The sequence below is a fragment of the Ranitomeya imitator genome, chromosome 3 (assembly GCF_032444005.1).
Source record: "Ranitomeya imitator isolate aRanImi1 chromosome 3, aRanImi1.pri, whole genome shotgun sequence".
Lineage (NCBI taxonomy): Eukaryota > Metazoa > Chordata > Amphibia > Anura > Dendrobatidae > Ranitomeya > Ranitomeya imitator.
The window spans coordinates 40,099,163-40,115,114 of NC_091284.1; the positions used below are offsets into that span (position 1 = coordinate 40,099,163).

The 15,952-nt window shown below is 46.8% G+C and overlaps 1 protein-coding gene across 3 annotated transcripts in view; it reads left to right on the forward strand.

The window, feature by feature from the left end:
* GART (phosphoribosylglycinamide formyltransferase, phosphoribosylglycinamide synthetase, phosphoribosylaminoimidazole synthetase) overlaps window positions 1-13,774 on the forward strand; it is a 59,632-nt gene extending 45,858 nt beyond the window's left edge. For all 3 annotated transcript variants that reach the window (XM_069760803.1, XM_069760802.1, XM_069760804.1), the window contains exons 13-22: window positions 81-190; window positions 317-515; window positions 1,886-2,137; window positions 2,292-2,444; window positions 2,639-2,842; window positions 3,022-3,165; window positions 11,188-11,318; window positions 11,417-11,558; window positions 12,277-12,392; window positions 12,910-13,774. In XM_069760803.1, the coding sequence (XP_069616904.1) occupies window positions 81-190; window positions 317-515; window positions 1,886-2,137; window positions 2,292-2,444; window positions 2,639-2,842; window positions 3,022-3,165; window positions 11,188-11,318; window positions 11,417-11,558; window positions 12,277-12,392; window positions 12,910-13,116 (1,658 nt within the window). In that variant the 3' untranslated portion in view covers window positions 13,117-13,774. The remainder of the gene's footprint in view (window positions 1-80; window positions 191-316; window positions 516-1,885; window positions 2,138-2,291; window positions 2,445-2,638; window positions 2,843-3,021; window positions 3,166-11,187; window positions 11,319-11,416; window positions 11,559-12,276; window positions 12,393-12,909) is intronic.
* The last annotated feature ends 2,178 nt before the right edge of the window (window positions 13,775-15,952 follow it).

Genomic DNA, 15,952 nt, shown 5'->3' on the forward strand with positions numbered 1-15,952 from the left:
TAGTTTTAACTTGCTGTCGCAGATGTTGGCAGGACTTGTCGTACCTCCTGTACATTGTCGCCATTTGATTTCTTCCCCAGGCTGTAATGCGGAGCTCGGAGGGTTCGCCGGCCTGTTTGACCTTAAAGCTGCAGGATTTATTGACCCCATACTGGTATCTGGTACGGATGGTGTAGGAACGAAGCTAAAGGTAAACTGGAAAACTACAAAAGATTTATAACCAGCAAAGCTTTATACAAGTCTGATGCTATAACCGTCGGTCTCCGGCACGGATACATCGCCCAGCGTGGCCTCAGGCGTCCCCTTCTCTCCACAGATCGCTCAGTCGTGTGACAAGCATGACACCATTGGCCAGGACCTGGTGGCCATGTGCGTCAATGACATCTTGGCACAGGGAGCGGAGCCTCTGTTCTTCCTGGACTACTTTGGCTGCGGGGCCTTGGACGTGTCGGTGGCTGAGTCGGTGGTCTCGGGTATCGCCAAAGCCTGTCAGATGGCCGGATGTGCCCTTCTAGGTAGTGTACTGACTTTTGCTTTATCACTTGGACTTTAATAAAATGCTGTTATTTCAGGCATCTCGATACTTGAGACTCTGGGACTCCACGTTTAATAGTTTAGTGCTAAAAATGACACCCTGGGGCCCGGTCTACCCCCTGGAGTAAAAGAAAAAAATAAATCTTTGATTCTAGAGTCAGTGTATTTTTCCTCCTCTCAATTCCCTGTTTTCTTTCTGCTCTCCCAGTTATTGGAGCAGGTACCGAACTATCCCAGTTACTTTCCATAACATTCCCAGTAGTCACAGCGGTGCCCCCTTCATTAGGTATGGCCAGCTTCTATTTTACAGCCTCACCACACCTAATGTAGTCACAACAGACCTCTCCCATGCTTCCAGTGGTCCTGGCAGCTCCTCAGTGGTCCTGGCAGCTCCTCAGTGGTCCTGGCAGCTCCTCAGTGGTCCTGGCAGCTCCTCAGTGGTCCTGGCAGCTCTTCATTGGTCCTGGCAGCTCTTCATTGGTCCTGGCAGCTCTTCATTGGTCCTGGCAGCTCTTCATTGGTCCTGGCAGCTCTTCAGTGGTCCTGGCAGCTCCTCAGTGGTCCTGGCAGCTCCTCAGTGGTCCTGGCAGCTCCTCAGTGGTCCTGGCAGCTCCTCAGTGGTCCTGGCAGCTCCTCAGTGGTCCTGGCAGCTCCTCAGTGGTCCTGGCAGCTCCTCTTTGGTCCTGGCAGCTCCTCTTTGGTCCTGGCAGCTCTTCATTGGTCCTGGCAGCTCTTCATTGGTCCTGGCAGCTCCTCAGTGGTCCTGGCAGCTCCTCATCACACTAGCCTAGACACAGACCCCCCTGTCCCCTTTCCAATAGTGATGGCCACAACTCCCCCCTCAATTGCTCTGGTTACAACAGGTCCCCTCTCACTATCCCATTAGCTGCAGCAACTCGCCCCCAGTAGTAGTCGCAGCAGCCCTCATACATATAGTTACAACAGCCGCCCCCTTCCTTTATTTCACGTTCTCCTCACCCCCAGTTGTCAAAGCAGCCCCCCCCCCACATTGGACTGGACACTTGCTCAGAAATCACAGCAGACCTCCTGTCATTGGATTTGGCATTGAGTAGAAGTGTCAGATAGTGAATGTTGGAGTCGCCTGTCATACCTTGTTGGTGGCCATGACATTTGTTGTTTTTGTTTTTTTTTCCCCACTCTGCTCTGATCAGTATATTCTACATGCATATCATAATTCCACTAGTCTGGAAACCCTGCCAGGCCGCCAGGGGTGGACTATCGGGATGTCAGGACTATGACTGTTCATCCAAATGTGAACTTTATTTTAAATTTCTGAGATGTTAAATCTAATAGAGATCATTATCTTCTATTTCTTGCCTTCTGTTGTCAGGTGGGGAGACGGCCGAGATGCCAGGAATGTACGCTCCCGGGGAGTATGACCTGGCCGGCTTTGCTGTGGGCGCAGTGGAGCGAGGCTGCATGCTGCCACGTCTGGAGAAGATCGCTGCAGGTGACCTGGTGATCGGCGTCTCTTCCTCTGGGCTTCACAGCAACGGCTTCAGCTTAGTCCGGAAGATTGTCGAGAAGTCGTCTCTGGAACTGTCGTCGCCATCACCGCCCGGATGTGGGACTGGGACGCTGGGTGAGAACGTTTTAACATGAATTATTAATTGAGACCTTGCTAATCCCTAGCTCTACTCGTCCTAGGTCTTCTGCGGAATGGAGCCTTCTCTTTGTCGCAGTGAAATCTTTGTCCTTGAGATGTTCATTCTTTTGTGGTTTTGCTTTTCTTGCAGGAGAAATGTTATTGACTCCTACCAAGATCTACAGCAAAGCCCTCCTGCCCGTCCTGAAGTCCGGCCACGTGAAGGCCTATGCCCACATCACAGGGGGTGGTCTGCTGGAGAATATTCCCAGGGTCCTGCCCGCATCACTTGGAGTAACTTTAGGTGAAATTTTGTGCATGTGAGGAGACCCGAATGGGCCAGAAATTACTCTGAATGTAACGCCAAGTTGTTGTTGGTTGTGTTTTGTGTTTTTTTTTTAATAACTCCATTCATTTTTTATATAGTGGACTGAAAAACGGGCGTACGTTAAGTACATACATGCATACCTCTCTATTTCACGATTTATGATTTTTCAGATGCTCTTTGCTGGCGGATACCGGGTATTTTCTCTTGGCTTCAGAAGGAAGGTGGCCTATCTGAGGAGGAGATGAGCCGGACCTTTAACTGTGGTATCGGCGCTGTGCTTGTCGTGGAGAAGATGTTTGCAGATGTCGTCTTAAAGGAAATCCAAGCTGTTGAAGATGCCTGGCTCATCGGAGAAGTAATCCTGCTCCCGACAGGTCAGACTACCCGCTGTGACCCAGTCTTCTGCATGTTCCCAGCAGAAATGACATGTGGGGAGCCATGGAGCAGAGCTAATGATAAAGGGCAGAGCAATGCCATGAGGGTCTTGGCTCCCACAGTCATAGAAAGCCATTGCTGGTATTGGATACTACAGTGATGTGTTATCTTCCCATAGGCTCCGAAAGCGTGAAAATTGAGAATCTGTCTGCTGCTCTGAACAGCACAGAACCGCCAGCACAAAAGTACACATCAGTCTGTGATGGAGAACATCCGGCTGTCGAGCGGAGAGTGAGAGTAGCTGTTCTCATTTCTGGGACAGGTAAGGACTTATTCTGATTTATAAGAGTAAAATGACATAAAATCTAGTAGACTGCTGATCTGAAGTTACAGCCTGTAATTTAATGCATATAGTCATAGCTTTGCTGATGTTTATAGGAAACAGTCAGCAGGCTGTCATCCGACATGGCCCTAACGTATAGATGAGGTTCTGCAGTGCCGGGGGAGAATGGTTTTTCCTGGTTCAAATTGGTATACGTGAGTGCAGCTCTGGAGAATAATACTGGATGTAACTCCGGATCAGTAATGTAATGTACCGTGGGGGGGCGTGGCCTAGCAGGAGATGTGAGAGGACGCTTGCCGGACCTCTCCCGCTGCCCGAACGGAGATTTAAGTGATTCTGAAGGCGCCGCCGAACGCCAAACACCGGAGGAGCAGCTCCTGAGTGGCCGGGGAGCAGGGAGAGCGAAAAGCGCGCTGCAGGAGCCGGGGGAAAATGACGCGCAAAAGGCAGAAAGAAGCCGGGGTGGCCGGCTGCACGCGCTCCCAAGATGGCGCCGACAGCGCAGCGGAGGAGGCGGCAAAGGCAGGCGCTGCTTACCAGAAGCGGCTAGAAATACTAGCAAAGCTGGAGCAGTTTGCCAGAACAGAGGAGGCAGGACGGATGATGCAAGGAGCTGAAGGAGAGGTGACAGGAGGAGCAGTGGACTCAGTGGAGCAGACGGGTGAGCAGGCTGGGGCACAGAGGGAGGTGGTGGAGAGCGAATCCTGCATAGCACCCACCATAACACCAGCCATAAGCAATGCCCCACTAGATAAGGGGGCTGGGCTGGCCCTGGATTGTGCAGCACAGCTGGGAACTGTATGTATTGATGAGGCTGCGGAGCCGACCCTGAGGGACATTTTCTCTGCTATATTGTCTTGCAAGACTGCTTTAACAACCCTAACTGCTCAGGTGGATGGCCTGAAGGGGGAGGTCTCCTCGTTTCGCTCAGCCATGCACAAAATGGAGGGGAGAGTTGAACTGTTAGAGGAACGTGTAGGGGGAGCGGAGGACCAAATTGCCGAAATGACTAAAAGGGAGAAAAAATACATCCAGCGCATTTCAGAGTTGGAGCTTAAAACTGACGATCTGGAGAACCGCTCACGTAGGAATAACTTGAGAATTGTTGGTGTGCCTGAAAAGGCAGAAGGAAACAACCCCACGGAATTTATTGAAACATGGTTGAAAACTAAGGTGGGAGGAGATAGTCTCACTAAGTTATTCGCGGTTGAAAGAGCGCACAGGGTGCCGTCCAGACCTTTGCCCCCTGGATCCCCTCCAAGGACTTTTCTGGCTAAAATCCTGAATTATAGAGACCGAGATATTCTGATGAGGAAGGCCAGGAATATGGAGGAATTAACCATCGATGGAAATCGAGTATCCATCTATCCTGACTATTCCACAATTGTGCAGAGGCTTAGGATGAAGTTTGGAGAGACTAAAAGACGTCTGCGTGAACTGGGCCTGGCTTATTCTATGATGTATCCGGCAAAACTACGCGTGGTGGCTATGGATAAGGTCCACTTTTTCCAGAGCCCTGAGGAAGTGTCACACTGGTTGGATCTGAACGCGAAGCGTATTGAAGCGAAAGGGAACCGCTGAGGAGGATCAGGAGTGATTTTCTGTCTAAAGTGTTCATCTGACAGAATTAACTGAGCTACGGGTTCACTGTGACAGAATACTGGAGTAACTTGTTTTGAAGGACTAGTGCGCTTTGGTTGTGTTCGGCGGCGCAACTGTTTTTACATTATGTTTCAGATGGGCGGGGGGAGGGGAACGACTGTTGGATAGTGGGAAATTTATTGTGGGTGAGTGTCGGCTTCTAAGTCACTGGTAGGAGTGTTAGTACGTTCCCCTTTTTCTCATATAGAGAGGGAGTAGGAGTTTTGTGAGGGAGGAGGTTATTGAGGGAGGGAGAGGTAAGGTTTAGGTTAATTTGTAATAATGAGGGATGGGGGGGAGGTTTGGGGGGGGAGGGGTCAGTTTAGGGGAGGGGGGAAGAAGATCAAAGGATGGGAGAAGAATATTTTCATTGTTTGGCAATATGATGGGAGATAAAGTTAAAATTTTGAGCTGGAACATTAGAGGTCTATCAAACAATACAAAGCGTACGGCGATTTTGCAATATATCTTGAAACAGAGGCCCTCGCTGATATGCCTTCAGGAAACCCATTTAGTAAAAGAAAAAGTGGATATACTGCATAAAAGATGGGTGAGGAGGGCGTACCATGCGACGTTCTCGAACTATGCTAGAGGGGTGTCGATTCTGGTGCACACGAACGTACCGTTTGAGGAGGTGGAGGTGACGATAGACAGTGATGGACAATATGTATTCCTAGTGTGTAAAGTATTCGCTAAACTGATATGTGTAGTGTCGGTATATATTCCTCCACCGTACTCGGGGAAAAAACTGCAGGAAATTCTTAATATAGCCGGTAGATGGGGAGGAGTTCCTTTGCTTATATTGGGAGATGTCAATAACATTATTAACGATCACTGGGATAAGGGTCAACACGCACAGCTGAGGGCGGAAGGGAATGAGACAGCGTTTGGTAGTTATTTGAAAGAAGTAGCATGGAGGGATCTGTGGAGAGTCCGTAACACTGACACGTACTGCTTTTCCTGCTATTCGGCGACACATGGCTCGTTGTCTCGCATCGATTTGGCCCTGGGCAATGAAGGAATGGACGGGCTAGTGGAGGAGGTGGCGTATATGGCTAGGGTAGTCTCGGACCATAGTCCGCTTGTGGTAACACTGAAAATTGAAAGCCTGGGGGAGATAGCTAAGCGGGGGTGGAAAATTAACCCTTTCTGGTTGCAAATTCTGGATATGGGAAAGATAGGGGAGGGGCTGGAGGAGTTCTTTCTAATTAATAAAGGTAGTGCAGCGAAATATGTGGTGTGGGATACCATGAAGGCATTCTTGAGGGGGATATTATTTAGAGAGATATCTAGGCACAAAACACGAACAAGGGAATCTGATAAAGCGATAATGGAAGAATTGAAGGTAGCGGAGGCTGCATTGAATGATCTGCGCTCACAGGACACCATAAAACGTATGAAGAAGGCTCAGGAGGAGGTGAATAAGTTACACTTACGTAGAGCAGAAAGGACAAGGAATTTCCAAAGAGAGGCATTTTATGCGGAGGGAGAGAAAGTGGGGCATCTGCTGTCGGTGGTGGCATCGGCGCAAAGGGAATCGGCACATGTACATGCCCTAGAATTGGAAAATGGCAGTATTGTTACACAGGGGGCCCAAATTATGGAAGGATTTAAGGGTTTTTACAGCAAACTATATACATCACGATTGGAACAGGGAGAAGAAGAAATTGACAGGTTCTTAGAGGTGGCAGACTTGCCTAGAATAGAGACAGAGGATAGAGACTGGTTGGATAGGCCGTTTACGGTGGAGGAATTGGAGGGGGCCTTGAGGTCCATGGCGGGAGGGAAGGCGCCGGGGGCGGACGGCATTCCTGTCGAAATATACGGCAACTTTGCTGAGGAGCTGATGGCTCAGTTGTTGGAGGTCTTTGAGGAGTCACTGGAGAGGGGTATATTGCCTGATTCCATGAGGGAGGCCATTATTGTGGTCATCCCCAAACCAGACAAGAACCCAAGATTGCCGGAGTCATATAGGCCGATATCACTCCTAACGACAGATGTCAAGATTCTGGCTAAGGCCCTGGCGAACAGGCTGACCCGGGTGATAGAAAAAGTGGTTCATTCGGACCAATCAGGCTTTATGCCTAATAAATCAACTGCCATTAACTTGAGAAGGCTATTTCTTAATATGCAAATACCGGCTGATAATGCTGGCAAGAGAGTGGTGGTTTCCCTCGATGCACACAAGGCCTTTGATAGTATAGAATGGCAATACCTGTGGTCGGTGCTGAGTCGTTGTGGGTTTGGGCCAGTCTTTGTGTCATGGGTGAGACTCCTATACTCCTCTCCGGTGGCCAAAATCAGGGTGAACAATATGATGTCAGACAGCTTTCAGCTTTTTAGAGGTACAAGGCAGGGGTGCCCGTTGTCCCCGCTGCTGTTTGCTTTGGCGGTGGAACCGCTGGCAGCGACTATCAGACGGTCTCAAATGGTGAAAGGGTTTTTATATGGGAAGATGGAGGAAAAAATCGCCTTATATGCAGATGACATACTGCTTTTCCTTGAGAGCTCTGGGGAACCACTAAGAAATGTAATAGCATTAATCGAGAGATTTGGGCAAATTTCAGGGCTAGTTATTAATTGGGACAAATCGAGCGTTATGCAGATAGATAGAGAAGTGGATTGTACAAGGGAGGTGGAAGAAGATACAAAATTAAGGGTGGTCACTCAGTTTAAATATTTGGGGATTCAGGTAGCTCTTCCCTTAACTAGATTTGAGGAACTTAATCTCGAGCCTTTAGTAACTAAGATACGCACTAAGATCTCAGCTTGGAGTAAGCTAAATTTGTCAGTGGTAGGAAGAGTAAATCTCCTTAAGATGGTGGTGATGCCTCAGATCCTGTATGTCCTACATAATTCTCCGGTATGGATCCCGATGAGAACATTCCGTAAGCTGAAATCGATATTTGGAGAGTTGGTGTGGGGAAAGAAGAGCCCGAGGATTAGGCAGGAGACTTTGCAGAGACCCAAAGATGAGGGGGGGCTTGCGTTACCCAACCCATGGTTATACTTTATGGCTGCACAGAGCCAACATCTTAGGGGATGGGGGAAAGGGTTAGTGGAAGAAATGGGTCACAGTAGTCTGGTGCATATTAGCGGGGTATGGCCCTTGAGTTTGGGTCTGGAATCAGGACTATTTAGGAAATTGGGGAATGGCTTTCCCACCATGAATTTAATTCATAGAGTATGGCAGATGCTGAAGCGTATTAGGGGAATTGGGGGCTTCACGGAATTTTCACCTATCTGGGATAACTCATCTCTTCAAGAATTTAACCATATGGAAGGAATGGGAGAATGGAGAGAAAAGGGTATTAGGCTATTAGGACAATTGATTCACAGTGGGAGTCTTAGATCTTATGATGCGCTTCGGCAGGAATTTCAGTTTCCGGGATTAAAATGGTATCAATATAGGAGAGTTCAGCACGCTTTTCAGGCACAGAGGAAGAGGGGGCCCATAGTGGTTCAGAAAGATCTCATGTTAGACTGTATTCTAAATAACAATGGAACAAAGGGGGCTATATCGGAAGTATATGGGGATTTACTACACACATTCTTGGAGGATTACCCGATTAAAGCTAGAGGAAAATGGGAGGCCGAACTGGGGGAAATAGACGATGACAAATGGGGGTCTATTCTGGAATACATACCTAAATTGTCAATGAGTGAGCCTGGGAGACTCTCGCAATTGTATGTGGTTAATAGGGCCTATAGGACACCTGACTTGTTGTTCAAAGCCGGAGTGAGATTGGATTCTGAGTGCCCTAGGTGCACTCAGACTGAGGCGGGTATGCTCCACATGTTGTGGGTGTGCCCCAGGCTCTTTTCATATTGGGTAGCAGTGTTGAACCAAATCGGAGTGCTTTATGAATGTGCGATTCCCAGGGATCCAGTAGTTTGTATACTTGGGTATGTGGAGGAGTTGTCGGCCGATGAAACTGCCAAAATGGCAATAGCTAGATTGCTCTTCGTTGCAAGGAAAGTGATTGCGAGATACTGGATTAGGGAGGAACCTCCAACCAGACGAGAATTTACCGCACAGGTGAATCATATTGTCCAGCTCGAAAAAAGCATTTATACCAAGAGGAATAGGATGGGGTTTTTTCAAAAGCTATGGCAGCCATGGCTAAATGGGAATGATTAAGAGGTTGTGGTAAATAATGTTAATAATACAATTTGTCTGTAATAAAAATGATCTTCTTGGGGAGGAGGGGGGAAAGTTGGGGTTGGTTATCTGAAGGAGGGAGGGGGGAGAAGGGGTATATTTTCTTGTTAAAATGAAAAACACAAATGCACTTTGTTGTATGAATAGATAACATTTATTATGTTCAATAAAAATTTATCTGATAAAAAAAAATGTAATGTACCGTATATACTCGAGTATAAGCTGAGATTTTCAGCCCATTTTTTGGGGCTGAAAGTCCCCCTCTCGGCTTATACTCGAGTCATACCCAGGGGTCTGCAGGGGAGGGGGAGCAGGGGCTGTCTAATAATACTCACCTACTCCTGGCGCGGTCCCTGCAGGTCCCCGGCTCCCTGGTGCCCCAGCTTCTTTCTGTACTGAGCAGTCACATGGTACCGCTCATTACAGTAATGAATATGCAGCTCCACCTCTATGGGAGGTGGAGTTGCATATTCATTACTGTAATGAGCGGTAACGGTGACCGCTCAGTACAGGATGAAGCTGCGGCGTCGGGGAAGCAGGGACTGCACAGCGCCAGGAGCAGGTGAGTATAACGGGGAGCGCTGCGCGATATTCACCTGCTCCCCGTTCCGGCTCCGTCTTCAGCATCTTCTGCACTGACGCTCAGGTCAGAGGGCGCGGTGACGTGGTTAGTGCGCACCCTCTGCCTAAACGTCAATGCAGAAGATGCTGAAGATGGACGGGGCCGGAACGAGGAGCAGGTGAATATTGAAAGTGCCGGGGGCCTGAGCGACGGAGAGGTGAGTATGTGATTTTTTTTTTTTTTATCGCAGCAACAGCAAATGGGGCAAGTGTCAGTATGCAGCATCTATGGGGCTATAACGTTTGTGCAGCACTACTGTATATGGGGCAAGAGTCTGTATGGGGCCATAACGTTTGTGCAGCATTACGGTATATGGAGCATCTTATGGGGCCATAATCAGCATTTGTGCAGCTTTATATTGGGCAAATGTGTCTATGGAGCATCTTATGGGGCCATTATTAACCTTTATGCAGGATTATATGGGACGTATTTTAATATGGAGCATCTTATGGGGCCATCATGAACTGTATGGAGCATTATATGGGGCTCCTGATTCACTATGGATATTCAAAAACACTTAACCTACTGATGTCTCAATTAATTTTACTTTTATTGGTATCTATTTTTACTTTTGACATTCACCGGTAGCTGCTGCATTTCCCACCCTAGGCTTATACTCGAATCATTAAGTTTTCCCCGTTTTTTGTGGCAAAATTAAGGGGGTCGGCTTATACTCGAGTATATACGGTATGTACACCGTAACTGCACCCGCAGAATAGTGAGTGCAGCTCTGGGGTTTAATACAGGAGGTAACTCAGGATCAGTAATGTAATGTATGTACACAGTGACTGCACCAGCAGAATAGTGAGTGCAGCTCTGGGGTATAATACAGGATGTAACTCAAGAACAGTAATGTAATGTATGTACACAGTGACTGCACCAGCAGAATAGTGAGTGCAGCTCTGGAGTACAGGATGTAACTCAGGATCAGTAATGTAATGTATGTACACAGTGACTGCACCAGCAGAATAGTGAGTGCAGCTCTGGGGTATAATACAGGATGTAACTCAGGATCAGTAATGTATGCACACAGTGACTGCACCAGCAGAATAGTGAGTGCAGCTCTGGGGTATAATACAGGATGTAACTCAGGAACAGTAATGTAATGTATGTACACAGTGACTGCACCAACAGAATAGTGAGTGCAGCTCTGGAGTATAATACAGGATAAAACTTAGCATCAGTAATGTATGTACACAGTGACTGCACCAGCAGAATAGTGAGTGCAGCTCCGGGGTATAATACAGGATGTAACTCAGGATCAGTAATGTAATGTATGTACATAGTGACTGCACCAGCAGAATAGTGAGCGCAGCTCTGGGGTATAACACAGGATGTAACTGATCAGAACAGAATAAGTAATATAATATATTTTATTTTTTTGCACAAACTGTGGAGACTTCTCTTAGACCACAGTATCAGAAGCCATGTAGCCCTGGCCTACAAACGGCACATAAGGAATGATAACTGGTATATGTGAGACATGGCCCTGACCTGCCAGCATCGGTCTGTGTGCAGCAGTGCTTTATATTGAGCCACGCAGCATTATAACATGTTTGCTCTTTGCTCTCCACAGGTACAAACCTTGATGCCCTAATTAGAAGCACCCAGTCCCCCAGCAGCGCTGCTCACATTGCCCTGGTCATCTCTAACAAGGCTGGTGTCGGAGGTCTGCAGAAGGCGGAGGCTGCCGGGATTCCAACAAAGGTGCGATCTTCTCTTCCTATGGCGCTCGTTAGTCTGTTTGGCCTCATTTTATGGCTGTTTTTAGGTGACTTATACTAATCCAGTGTTTCCCATCACAGGTGATTGACCACAGACCGTTCAGCAGCCGGGAAGAGTTTGATGGCGCTGTTGGGAAAGTTCTCGAGGAGTTCTCCATCGAGCTCGTATGTCTGGCCGGCTTCATGCGGATTTTATCTGGTCCCTTTGTCAGGAGGTGGAATGGTAAGTGTGCACCGTTACTAAATACTTTTTTCTTTTTACATTCTGGGTGATGTGACAACTTATTTTTTTTATTTTAAATATGAAGGTTTTGCTATATGGCTGTAGTGTCTATCAGGACCCCATATCCAAACTCTTAAATTCCGCAGCTGTAATAGATTTGGGGTTATATTGGAGCTTACTGTAGACTTGGTTGCAGGCTGTACAGCACAGCTGGCACCCGCGCTGTATGATGTATGACCAGCTTCTGAGCCTCCAGACAAGCTGTGCACACAGGGCCAGGTGGGCTCCCTAAGCGCCAGGTTTGCCCCCAGCACTTGCTCGAGTTTGCCAGGAGTTGGCATCAGCATTGACTGTTAGTTTATAGATACTACAGTCACATGGGGGCTCGGAGAAAGTTGGCTTGGTTAGTCAGCGACCTATGACCAGAGTAGAACTTCTTGATCGTTTTTATGTTTATAGGCTAATAATCTGATAAATTGGGGAAAATGTAGCATGAGATGTAGACTTTTCATGTTAATCACTGTTCATGTACTGGGTGGACACGGCAGAGCCAGTTTTAGGAAGAGTCCCTTTTGTTCCGGGTCCTGTAGGGGGAATCCCGAGTAGGGGGCTATCCCTTTTATTACACACTAAAGGACCAGCGACTTGTCTCCATCGGCCTGACTCTTGTAGCACAGTCCTACAGGACACTTGAAGTTCTTTATATTTTTCTCTGCAGGAAAGATTCTGAACATCCATCCATCGCTGCTTCCATCATTTAAAGGAGCCCACGCTCACAAGCTGGTGTTAGAAGCCGGAGTGAGGGTCACCGGTTGCACTGTGCACTTTGTAGCTGTAAGTCTTTAAAACGGTGTTTTATATTGGATATTATATAATTGACCGGGAAATGATGCTGATCCCCCAGAGGATACGTGATAACCAGATAATAGATGTCAGTCCTACGTGCGCAGCTGGAAGTGGGGAGGTGGTCGGACCTCCCATACAAATGTTTGGAGAGCACCGTGCTCAAACGGCCACCTCTCCACTGACCCTCATCTGCCGTTCATTTATGGGCATGTTTTGCTAATGGGAATACCCATTTTTCGATGAAACCATAATTCTTAGAATGTTCCTCTGTTATCACTCTTGGCGTTGTATAATTGTTACCTTTACTAGTAAGGCCCAGTTCTGTGAATTTGCTCATGTTTCCAGGAGGATTAACAGAGGGGGTCAGCACATTAAGGATCTAAGAAGTGATTCTCCTAAATTTTTAGTATTGCCAAATATTTGTATTTTCCAATAAAACAACAAGTCAGGATTGTGGACTTCTCATTTTTAATTCCAGAAGTGACGTTTTTATTTTTGTTTTCAGGAGGAGGTGGATGCGGGAGCGATCGTCTATCAGGAGGCCGTACCTGTAGAGTTTGGCGATACAGTAGACAGCCTGTCTGAACGGGTCAAAAAGGCTGAGCACAAAGCTTTTCCCGCAGCTTTACAGCTTGTTGCCAGTGGTGCAGCAAAGCTTGGAGAAGATGGCAAAATCTGCTGGAATAAGGACTTGATGTGCAATAACCATTGAGCATAACGTGTGCGGAATAACTCTGAATACATCTCGCTCCATTTTGTTTTTTTTACCAATAATTTACCAAATCACCGGACTAAAAGGAAAGCATAGCACACTGGTTCTCAGTAGTCGCCACTAGAGGGAGCTCACTGCACTGTTCCAATACAGAGAGCTCCCTCTAGTGGAGACTGCAGGAAGCCAGAATGTTATCTCTTAATCTGCCTACACAGAGGACATGGTCCTCAAAGATATATATTGTCACCACATCACTCAGTATTTGGACCAAAATAAGATGGGATGACTTTAATGAGAAGTCTAGTCAAAATGTTCCTTTGTTTGTGTGAAGTCTATGATCTTGGTCCAAGCAGATGGTGAAGTGAAGGGTCATGTAATCCCTACAGTGCGATACCACAGAGCCATGTTGGCCACCAGAGCTGTGGCATGGTATCAATTTTCCAACCATAGTCACGCAAATGTTATAGTTAGGATCATTATTCGTATTGGAAGACGTCTTACATGTGAAGCCTTTCCATCAGGTTTTGGGACCGGTGTTTGAGCTGTACATGCATTGTGTAAACCTGTGATATACGGTTATATCTAGAAATGATTTTTGTAAATATTTTTTTTTCTTTTGTACTCCTGATGTACAGTATTTCAAATAAATGTTTTGGCTAAGAAAAAGATGTACATGTGGGTTTGGTTTATTAAGGGTGGAGATGTGCAATATTGATGATTCATGGAGATTGCGCGCCCTTCGGACTAAAGCTGTGATTACGAACCACCAAATGGGGTGTACCCTCGCACCAGACTGGCGTATGCGCAGAATAATAGCAAAAATAAATACCTGGTGTACCTCTCCTGCCACTCCTACCTTGTGTATGAAAAGGCTCTGTAGTTACTGTTCAGGTAGAGCTATCCGATAGCGCTATCCATGAAGAAAGTGAATGGGTAGAGCTATCCCATAGCGCTATTCCTAAAGGAAATGAACGGGTAGAGCTATCCCATAGCGCTATTCCTAAAGGAAATGAACGGGTAGAGCTATCCCATAGCGCTATTCCTAAAGGAAATGAACGGGTAGAGCTATCCCATAGCGCTATTCCTAAAGGAAACGAACGGGTAGAGCTATCCCATACGCTATTCCTAGAAGAAATGAATGGGTAGAGCTATCCCATAGCGCTATTCCTAAAGGAAATGAACGGGTAGAGCTATCCCATAGCGCTATTCCTAAAGGAAATGAACGGGTAGAGCTATCCCATAGCGCTATTCCTAAAGGAAATGAACGGGTAGAGCTATCCCATAGCGCTATTCCTAATGGAAACGAACGGGTAGAGCTATCCCATACGCTATTCCTAGAAGAAATGAACGGGTAGAGCTATCCCATAGCGCTGTTCCTAAAGGAAATGAACGGGTAGAGCTATCCCATAGCGCTATTCCTAAAGGAAATGAACGGGTAGAGCTATCCCATACGCTATTCCTAGAAGAAATGAATGGGTAGAGCTATCCCATAGCGCTATTCCTAAAGGAAATGAACGGGTAGAGCTATCCCATACGCTATTCCTAGAAGAAATGAATGGGTAGAGCTATCCCATAGCGCTATTCCTAAAGGAAATAAACGGGTAGAGCTATCCCATAGCGCTATTCCTCAGTGTTCCTGAGCGTAAGCTATTTCACATGGTTGAGTGCACTTGGGATCTGCCCCCAAGGCCCTGCCCATGTCCAATGTTTGGTCCGCAGACTGCGGCTAGGAGTTTTTTGGCTTTTACAATTGTTAAAAAGCTTAATAAAAGACTTCTTTGTACACACAGTTGACGGTAAACGATTTGTCAACGTTAGGAATAAGTTTACCTTCAGTGTCTCAAACATTTTGACCCTTATTTGTTGGCTTTTCCTTCCCCTGGAGAAAGCCACATATAACTGCCCGTATGAAAACACTGGGAGAGGCGAATAAATTCCTACAATATCCAAAGACTGTCCCTGAGATTTGTTGATGGTCATTGCAAAAGCAAACATGGCAGGAAACTGACGCCATCACTTCTGGACTGGCAAGTTTTTATCTTTGGAAATCAGGTGAATTTACTGGTGTCCCAGCTTTTAGCCCTTCGTGTAATGCAGCATTATGGATGTGATCCATAACGCCGGCATAACTGTCGACGCGTAATGCCTTTTTTGATTTATATATTCGATCCTGTCGGATTCAATTTTGACGGAACTGTCAACGATAAATTGTTGCGTCAACTTCCCAGCATTTAAAAGGGGATTGAACTCGTCATGAATGGCAAGCCTGTATGCATAGTACTGCAACAGGGTGATATTTTTTTTTTCTTGTCGATCTTGATCCACTGGTATGGATGGTAGATGAATGTCACCAGTTCCTTGCTGTTGCACACTTAGGGCAATTGGAGTTGTCAAGTTTATTGTCCATCCACTGTCCCTGTATCCTCATACGTCTAGTCGGCAGGACCCCAGACCCTAACACAGAAGCGTGTTCAGGTAATCTGGTCCTGCTTCCGTCCCCCTACCCCACTCGCCCACCAGAGCCTGACTGAGGAGAAGAGGACGTCCCACATCGCAGGATTTCGGAAGTCTTTTTTAGCTCAAATAAATTTTTAAGAATAACTTTACAATTTACATGTCACATTCTTGTTTGCGATACAAAGTTTTTCCCCAACACAAACCCCTCCATTCCCAACTTATCCCGCCCCCTCCCAGTAAGACATCCCACCTCTTTTAATAGCTCGACCATCAAAACCATAAAATGACTATCCCATTTAGAACTGCAGACCATATATTATGTACTCATCAATTCAGGTCCCTGACTCACCCGTCCCCCATTGCGAACCTATCCCATGGC